The sequence below is a fragment of the Scardinius erythrophthalmus genome (assembly GCF_964197995.2).
Source record: "Scardinius erythrophthalmus genome assembly, chromosome: 12".
Lineage (NCBI taxonomy): Eukaryota > Metazoa > Chordata > Actinopteri > Cypriniformes > Leuciscidae > Scardinius > Scardinius erythrophthalmus.
In genome coordinates this window covers 11,471,789-11,481,692 of record NC_138232.1, presented here as the reverse complement: position 1 = coordinate 11,481,692, position 9,904 = coordinate 11,471,789, and the positions used below count along the sequence as shown (strand labels likewise).

The following is a 9,904-nucleotide window of genomic DNA, read 5'->3' as shown; positions in this document are numbered from 1 at the left end:
GAAAATTTTCCCATATCAATATAATACAGAGTTAGGCACTCCATAATAGTACTACTGTATATCTCACATTGAATTTAATTCATTATTTTAAAAATGTGTCTTTAAGCCATAAAAAATCTGTCAAAATCCTTAAAGCTTTTGTATGGTTTCAGGAGATTTGAAGTAGAGAGCACAGGTCATAAGATCTCCTTTTGTGTTCCACATTAAGAATATTCAGGTTTGGAAACGCATGAGCGATGATGACAGGTTATTATTATTTTTTTAAAGAATGTGCACTTAATTACTAAAAAACTCACGGAGAGCTCTTGCTCAACTAATATGCAGTTCTCTTTTATTTCTGACAGCAGATTGATAAGGTATATGGGTTTTGAATCCAGTGTATTTAAAGCTAAACTCACAATGCAACTGATGCAGTCTAAAACGTATTCATTGCATTTAAGTCACATTAACTCACAAGAATCTGTTTGTATGAAATCCTGTTCTCCAAAAGGTTCCTCAGGATGACTTCGGCCCTTCTCTCTTTGTAAAAGTGTCAGTGGTCCGTCTATGGTTTAGTGAAAGTTGCTGTTGCATGGGTAAGGCTGTATAAGATATATTGACTGGTTGCATGTTGTGTTTGTAGCGAAAGGAGGTGATAGTTTGTGTAGGTCGTATGCTTATCACGTCCAGTGAGGGGGTCAGACGGTAAATAGATGGAAGGTTACAGCGTGTCCTGTGTGTGTGAGGGTGATCGGGCTGGGCTAGAGTGTCTGAGAGCTTTTGTGGAAGAAGTTCAGATGGGTTGGGAAGAACACAACAGTTTGAAGGTAAGACTAGTCTGTGGGGACGTTTCCTCAGTTTAGGGTGAAAGTTTAAAGATTGCTCCGGTGTGACTTTACGGGAAGAGAGTGTAGGCCAGGCCTTTTTTACTCCCTGTGACTGATTCTCCTTGCCAGAAGTGCAATGGCTGCTTATGAGTGAAGGCTTGTGACTGGTGGATTTTGATAGCGGCTCAGGGAGAGACTGAATGAGAGGTTTGTAAATAGGGGCACGGGGACGTCTGATCGAAGTCCCCTCTACAAGAAGATTCACTCCCACATACTGAGGAACTTCTACTGCTGCCTGAAAACATAAGAAAACAATAAAAATAAAAATAAAAATAATGTTAGTTTTTAGGACCCAAAAAACGATTTGATTTTCTGTGACATTTTCAGGACAATTACATTTTATACAGAACCTCATTCTCATTACTGTAACATATATATACTGTATATTAAAACATACAATTTTAAATAATAACATGAAAAATATTAATTATTTTCTTCCTAAAAAAGCTGAGTAAAGAAATTAAGATTTTTTTTCAGGAAAGACATGCTTAATTGATAAAGTGACAGTAAAGACATTGTTACAAAAAAAAACTATTTTAAAGGGGGGGTGAAATGCTCATTTTCACTCAATCTCCTGTTATTCTTGATTACCTATAGAGTAATATTGCATCCTTCATATCTCCAAAAAGTCTTTTGTTTTATTATATTTTTAATTGAAAGATTGGCTGTACCGAGTCTTTCCGGAAAAAAACGAGCGGCTGGGGGCGGGCCGTGTGGGCGAAGCTAAAGCTGTGCTAACGCGCCGAGCTAACAACACACAGAGACATTTGTTCAACAGTTTTACTCACCGTTCCAACGCACGACCGCGAACCTTTATCATTGTGACTGCTCGATCCTTAAGCATTAGACGATCTGGGCTTTGTTTATAAAACAATCATCGTCGAAATGCAGGGAACAATGGTCTTACACAACTTTATGCTCAGGAAAACAAACTCCATCCACGGGTTCCTTAACGCTGGGTTCTTTGGGAATCTGTGCAGGGTTGTCTTGCCCTGGCAACCAAAAACACAATTCTTTGGTGACATTGACTTCCCAAAAGCTGGGCAGGGCGCTTTGATGGCGAACTGCTTTCACTCTCTTGCTCTGTTCTACGAGTGCGCGTGCTCTTACAGGAGAAGTGCCCTTAGGACCCATATAAGGAAATTCCGCTCTATCTTACGTAAGACAGAGCCATACTCGAAAAAAACTTTCCGAAACTTGTGACAAACCGGAAGGAGTATTTTTTGAACAAAAATACTCCTTCAAACGTACAACTTAGTTTTTGAAACTTTGTCCATGTTTAGCATGGGAATCCAACTCTTTACCAGTGTAAAAAACTCAGTATGCATGAAATAGCATTTCACCCCCCCTTTAAACAAATGCTGTTCATTTGGAAAAGATATTAGCCAGCACAACATTTTTCAACAATGATAATAATAAGAAATGTTTCTTGAGCAGCAAATCAACATATTAGAAGTATCACGTGACACTGAAGACTGGAGTAATGATGCTGAAAATTCAACTTTGCTGTCACAGGAATAAATTCGATTTTATAAATAAATAAAAATAATTTTTATCATAAAAAACACTTCACAATATTACTGTACTGTATTTTTTATCAAATAAATGCAGCCTTGGTACTTATTTCAAAAACATTAAAAAATCGTACCACCCTACACTTTTGATCAGTAGTATATTTTTTCTTTATTTCATTTGGTTTGGTGATCAAGAAATATCTTGAGGGATTCACCCATATGGCTCTCTGTGTGTACCTGTTTGTATATGAGCTGGAAGCCACCAGTGTGAGTGTTGCGGTCACAGCGTCGATCCAGCACCACCCGCAAAGTGTCTTCCTGTACAGCGGGGCAGAGTCGAGCTGTGACTCTTGTGGAGGGTTCCATGGTGGGGCTGGCATTGATCTCCAACAGCCAAGGTCGCAAATCATTTCCCAGCATAAAGTCAGCTCCATAAAGCTCAAAACTGGCTTTGCGAGGTTCCACAGTGTCCTGTGCAGTCAAGAGAGTTTGAATAACAGCCTTCTGCATACCTGGAACCACCACCCCTTCCCACAGACCACCACGGCCTGAAGCAGCCAACCAGGAGCGGAACTGCGAACACGACCACATGCACTCGGCGGGTAGAGAAGGATTGCGATCTGGGCTTGGCTGAAAGTGCTTCTGAATGGAGTTGTTGCAAAGATGTACAGAGCTGAGGGTGTTAAAGTACAGGGGGGAAAACGTTTAGTTGAAGCCTAGAAGACAGTTGAGGGGCTAATAAAAGGAATAGTGAAAATGTGAAATTCTGTCATCATTTACTGCATGGACAAAAACATTGGTAGCACTAAAGTTCCATTTGTTAATGTTAGTTCACAACAGCCATGGCCAAAAGTATTGGCAGAGACAAATTTTGCGTTTCGCAAAGTTTGCTTCTTCAGTATCTGTAGATCATTTTTTCACATGTTTCTATGGTACGCTGGAAAACAAGTTTTAAAGGCTTTTATTGGCAAAAACATTCAATATATGCAGTCAATATTTACATTGCTGACCCTTCTTTTTCATAACCTCTGCAATTCACAGTTGGATATTATATTCTGGGCCAAATCCTGATTGATATTGACTTTTTTTAATAGTTGATTTATACATCTTTTTTTGTGTGTGCTTCACAGAAGAAAGTCATCAAAGTTTGTAACGATATAGGGTTGTGTAAACGATGACAGAATTTTCATTTTTGTTTTCTCACCTGTGCAATGTATGAGTGGAGTAAGGTTGGGTAGAAAAACGGAGGTAGCACTCACGGTAGAACCACACAGTGAGAGGGTTCCAGTCTGTGACCAGGAACCACTGCCTTACATCAAACTTAGTGTCATGCACGAGGAGGGGCCGCTCCAAGTACTTCTGCACCACCCATTTACTGTCCGTCATGATGCCGTGGTCTACTAAACTCAACATCTCATCCAGCTTGTTCAAGCACATTATGCCTAGAACAATAGGTCAAGAGTGAATTAAACAGTTTTGCAATATCCTTTACACCATTGACCTTCACAAAATCACCTCTGCCTCGTGACATGGCCCCAGGTTTAATGATCCAGATGTTGCAGAGTCCATCGGCCTCCATCTGAGGGCAAACTTGACGCATCTGCTCCAGCATGCATTTGCAACGCTCCACATATTCTTCACATCCCTCTATCGTCAGTCCTTCACTGCAAAGGAAAAGAAACATCGAGGAAAAAAAAAGGGAACAGAAAACTTAAGCTTATTAGAGATGACAAAATCTTTTTTTATATATCATTTTTACTATTTTATTTATTTCCCTGAGACCCCTAATAATATTAGTAAAGGTTTCTTCCAATTTATTTTATTGTATTATTACTCACTGGTTGCAGGTTTGATATCAGGTCTAATAATTCTGGCATTTAGGAATAATATTATCTATTTTACTTATTCTATCTTTATTACTTTACCATGATTGGGCAGTCCAAGTTGCTGAACACCGTTGTTGACATGTAAATGTGTGTATATATCCTTTAATTTGTCTAATGTTAGAAAGTTGCATTAGTTTGTAATGCTGTTTATTTTCATAAGGTGATCCCGAAACTTACAGTATGTTTACTAGGTAGGTACATTTAACTGTTTTTAAAAAGATCAAGAACTTTTTTATTCATGATATTACTCTTTTATACAATTTTAGATACTATAAATAATAATAAAAAATGATACTCACTGAATAACTAAGTAATAATTCTTTAGAAACACCTTCCACTGTTGCTCCGAGAGGGTAGGGGTTGTTTCCAAAGTGATGTCTATGTCACAGTGTTCTAAACTGTTCAGATACTCCTGACATACACACAATGCATTGTCAATTAACGAGGTTCCAACCCTCTGATTGGTGTGCTGTTTACGCCGCTTGCTCAGACCTACAAACGAGAGAAGATGTGTAAATACGTGTGTGAGTTCAAATGTGTGTGTTAGTGTGTGTCATCCATGAGATTTAGCATCATGAACCTTGCCTATTCTCTCCCACTCTGAATCCCCACCATACTTCTCCAAAACATACAGGAGTAGACTTGTGCACGCAGTGCATCTAAAGTCAAATGTGTGTGTTGGTGTGTGTCATACCATGAGATTTAGCATCATGAACCTTGCCTATTCTCTCCCACTCTGAATCCCCTCCATACTTCTCCAAAACATACAGCAGTAGACTTGTGCATGCAGTGCGTCTAAAGTCATCTGTAAAGAAAAAAATGTAAAATCTTTATGAGGATCAGGTCTGGCAATGCAAATATTGCAGGTTCAGGGTGTTACAGAGATCATAGCTCACAATTGTGCCTGAGAGCAACTCTTAACCCCAGTTTACCCCAGGGAGACTGTGCAGTTCATGTGGTGTAAATCACATTAGGGGGGAATAATTATCTGTTAAATGAAAAGAAACCAATATGCAAATAGGGAAAAATACAGCAAGGACACAGTATATTCCAGATTAAGTGTACCGACCAATAAAAGCATGTTTCTCATCCTCCGCCCCCAGTCTGTAGCAGCGTGGGAAGAATGTATCGGGATCTGCTTCATCAAACCACTGCAGATTTCTCAAATTCACACACAAACCAACCTGAAAAAGACAGTTATGAAATAATCGGTAATGATTGTTGTTGCGTACAGGAATTTTAGTTTGGAAAAGCTTCTTTTGTCAAGTTTACAATGAACCTTGGTTGTAAAAGATCCCGACTTTGCATAATGATTGGTCATCTGATCTTTACGTAAAGACCGGCAGTCGATTGAATCCCTCTTTGTTGTCCAGTAGAAATATGGGGTCTCATTGCGAACCAACCGTGACTAGGGGATGAAAATAAGGATCAGAGACTGTTCACAAATCGCATTCAAAAACCCAGCTGCTATGGCAACTGTCATTGAAATGGAATTCTACAGTTTCTAAACATACCATTAGGTCGTACAGATCATCTGCTTCATCGTCCCTCTCTCCCTCCTCTCCTAAGTCTGTATCAAGAAACAGAGAACGTGGTGTGACAGTAGTCAAGGGACTGAAAGAATGATCTGGAATGAGTGGTGTCAAAGTAGCAACTCAAACTATCATATGAAGCTTTAAATTACAGTGGGTCATTAACTAAACACAGGTACATAGGATGCTCCAAGCCTAAAATTTACAGTATACTTACACACACAAACACATTTATTTGATCAAATTAATTAAATGAACTGTTTTTCTACTTTAATTTATTCCTGTGATGTCAAAGCTGAATTTTCAGCATCATTACAGTCTTCAGTGTCATTGTATAATATGCTGATTTGGTGCTCAAGAAACATTTCTTATTATCAATGTTGAAAAATGTTGTGCTGCTTAATATTTTTTGTATAAACCATGATTTATTTTTGTCTATGAATAGAAAGTTATTTGAAAGAGAAATATATATTTTTTAATTATAAATCTATAATTAAACCGCCTGATAGTTTCCATGCTAAAAACATCTTACAGACCCCAAACTTGTGAACGATAGTCTACCAAATTATCTATTTGAGGAGGATACCATGACCTTCTGTTGTTTTAAATTGATTGAATTATAATTACTTCCAGTGGTGTAAAAACAAAAGGTCCCAACTGATTTGCTGATGTGGGCACTAGACAGTGGATATATTAGTAGGTATAGTAGGATATAGCTGTGTGTTCAGTTTGATCAATTAACAAAATACTGTCTTTTTAAATCATTTTTAACTTTTAAAACATCTCCTGGTATGCCCAACAGAAGCTTTGTCAGATTTACCAAACTTCTAGGGACTATTTTGTCCCTCAAGTAGGCTATAGCTAAACCTGCACACACAGAAGCCAATAACCCTTGTCGTGTGTCTAGGGAGTGTGATGGAAAGGATCTCATCTTTGTTCTGTCAGATACTCTCACCATCATCATCACTGCTGTCACCCTCATCTGTGGCTTCAGTTTCAGGATCGTGTCGACGGGGTTGTGGGAAAGAGGGCCGTGGTAGTCGCCGCTCCACCCATCCTCTTGCACGTAGGCCTGCGCGGATTACAGGATATGGGCCTTTCACCGAGAACACTTTCTTTTCCTACAGCAGAATCATCACAGTCATCAGTGTGTGTTCATTGAAATCTCATTGTCATCATTATTATTAATGATTAAAGATCACTGCACTACTTCTACAAAGATTCTTTGAGATTTTAGACATCTAACCTTTATGGCTTTGTCCACTAGTGTCTTAGCTGTCCTCAGTCTGTCCCCATTAATCAGAGGCTGATTTAGATAATTACAGCGAACTTTTCCCTCCAAGGGTGGCACTGTGACATACACAAAAATGCTTTACAAAATTGCTGCACAAAAAAATAACAGGGTCGATCTAGTGTTTGTAGGTTTGGCTATAGTTGTGTGGGCCAATACCTTCACAAATACACTGAATTCCAACTTGTGAGAATATCCGAAGTGGTCCTCGTATAAAAGACTCATAATTTGGCCAAATCACATTTTGATTTCAATCTAATACAATCTAGACATCAGGTTTGTTTAAGGTGTAGGGTTTTAAATATCTAATATAAAAACCATTGTGCCTATGAGAATGCCTCACTAATATACACTACCGTTCAAAGGTTTAAGTTTTGTACGATTTTTGAAAGAAGTCTCTTATGCTCACCCATGATTAAAAAAAATACAGTACAAACTATAATATTGTGAAATATTATTCAAATTTAAAATGACTGTTTTCTACTATAAGAGAGCCTATTCCTGTGATAGCAAAGCTGCCACATGATCCTTCAGGAATGATTCTAAATGCTGATTTGTTCCTCAAGAAATATTTCTTATTGTTATCAATGCTGAAAACAGTTCAGCCGAAACCGATATTCATATTTTTCAGGATTTTAAGAAGTTCAAAAGCATTTATTGGAAACAATAGTCTTTTGTAACATAAATGTATGTATGGTCACTTGTACTATTAATTTAATGTTTGTCTATGTTAGATAGCATTATAGTGACATCAAAGGTAGAAAATAGATAAATAAATAAGTGGTGAAAATATGGTAAGTGTGCATATACCTTGCATATGTTGGTGCATATTTGAGTTGATTCTCACATCACTCACAAATTGGATCAATCTTTCCCTTTTTAACCTAGAGGTAAAAGTAAGATGAATTTAATGTCATTGTTCACGCTCTATCACACACAAATAAGTAACATATTAAACGCGAGAATAAGTGACTCAGGGTCGTGATACTCGTGAAAGACGCGCGCACAATGCATCAATAGTTGAACAATGTAATTTGTCACTGCCTGGAAACGGCTTACACAGTAGCTCATCATACTTGGATTCAACACAAAACAATTTTATGCACATTACTTCCTAAAAAAAAGAATCACATCACAATATTTAATTTAAAACTTATTACATCGGTGTGTAGATCAACTTGACATTATAAAACTTAAAACACAACAAAAACACGTGAATCTCCACAGGCCCGCTCACGACGAAGTTGATCTTGAGATTCTCTGAGCAAACTCACCTGGACTGCTACATTTATTCGCCTCTGGATTTCACACTCGCCAGAGCCGTCTGTGAAAATCGATAAGGTCACCGGTGCGCCCAGCCAGTTCAGAAGAGCCGCAGAGAAACGCTCAATCAGCACATGCGCACTGCACACATTCCAGCTCCGAGTCCGGCGAGCTGTTTACATCACCCTTAACAACTGTTTCCTGGAAACGGGTGACGCCGTGCGGCAAATCCAGTCTGAACACGCATAATATCCAATATTCATTTATCTGTTTAACGAAAGAGGCTTTTAATGAAATATTAAAATAGCACCTCTTTATTGTACTCTGGCTGCATTACTGTAAAGACCAATAGGCTTATAAATATTATGGACATTAGCACTAAATATGGTATTCAGGCGTGTCAGGGGAGTTAAGCACAGCAGTCTCGTTATATAGTGATGAAATACCCATACTGCACAATAATAACAATTATAGCTATTATAATTGGCTGTTAAAACGGTCATGATCAGTCGCTTTGAAAGGCACTTTAATTATTTATGAAATGTTCCATAAAAGATTGATAAAGCGTCATGCCATTTGTAATGTATTTGTGATCTTTTAGCTTGGCCAAAGATAACACAGTGATATGCACACCGCCATTTAACATTATGCATGTTTACTGTATGACCAAACTGTTCCATAGACACTGCGTGTCTCTAAAATAATAATGTTTTGTATTATGTTTGTTTGTGATTTCTAATAACTTATCCATTTGGAATAAAGGCAGACTATGTAAAACTATCTGTACTCTATACATAGTAGTAGCCACTAGATGGCAATGTACGCTATCTAGCTAAAATAAATGTTAAAGGGATAGTTCACCCAAAAAGTCATACCCTTAAATTGTTCCAAATCTGTATGAATATCTTTCTTCTGCTGAACACACACACAAAAAGATGTTTTGAAGAAGATGGGTAACCAAATAGTTGATGGGCCCAATTGACTTGAAGTTCTAGTATGGAAAAATAATAACATGGAAAACAATGGGGCCCATCAACGGTTTGGTTTCCGACATTCTTCGAAATATCTTCTTTTGTGTTCAACAGAAGAAAGAATTTCATACAGCTTTGGAACAACTTGAGGGTGAGTAAATGATGACATAAATTTCATTTTTGAGTTAACTATACCTTTAAGATTTATGATGAGTAGCCTAATTCGCTATTTTTTATGGTAAGAAGAGAGCAAAGGATTACTAAATTAAATGAATATATTTATTCAATTAATTATCATTTAAAGAGGCCAAATAAATAACTGTAGGCTATATGTAGAAAATATATTTGTAGAGCAAAAATTACTGAACAAAATGGAATTCCAGTGAGTGCCAAGACACTTAACACAAAAATCAAACCCGTGTTCAGTTTGAGATAGTTTACTTTGTCACTGAATAATGATTTTTCTCTAAAAACTGTAGCACAATGTGTCTCAATATACGATGTATCCTACACTTCGCTTGAGTCTGATACTGTCAAGTTTATTTTCGCCCTCATAAATTGTACATTTATTAGTACATTCA

At 37.6% G+C, this 9,904-nt stretch overlaps 1 protein-coding gene across 1 annotated transcript; it reads right to left on the bottom strand.

The window, feature by feature from the left end:
• Positions 1 to 495: 495 nt before the first annotated feature.
• On the bottom strand, positions 496 to 8,686 carry ttll3 (tubulin tyrosine ligase-like family, member 3; the record flags this gene model as incomplete). Its single annotated transcript, XM_081379724.1, has 13 exons — positions 496 to 1,101; positions 2,618 to 3,053; positions 3,585 to 3,822; positions 3,896 to 4,044; positions 4,566 to 4,758; positions 4,961 to 5,071; positions 5,336 to 5,450; positions 5,546 to 5,674; positions 5,781 to 5,836; positions 6,754 to 6,919; positions 7,045 to 7,148; positions 8,502 to 8,587; positions 8,676 to 8,686. The coding sequence occupies 13 exons, from the start codon at positions 8,684 to 8,686 to the stop codon at positions 496 to 498; spliced, it is 2,400 nt and encodes a 799-aa protein (XP_081235850.1).
• Positions 8,687 to 9,904: the final 1,218 nt, after the last annotated feature.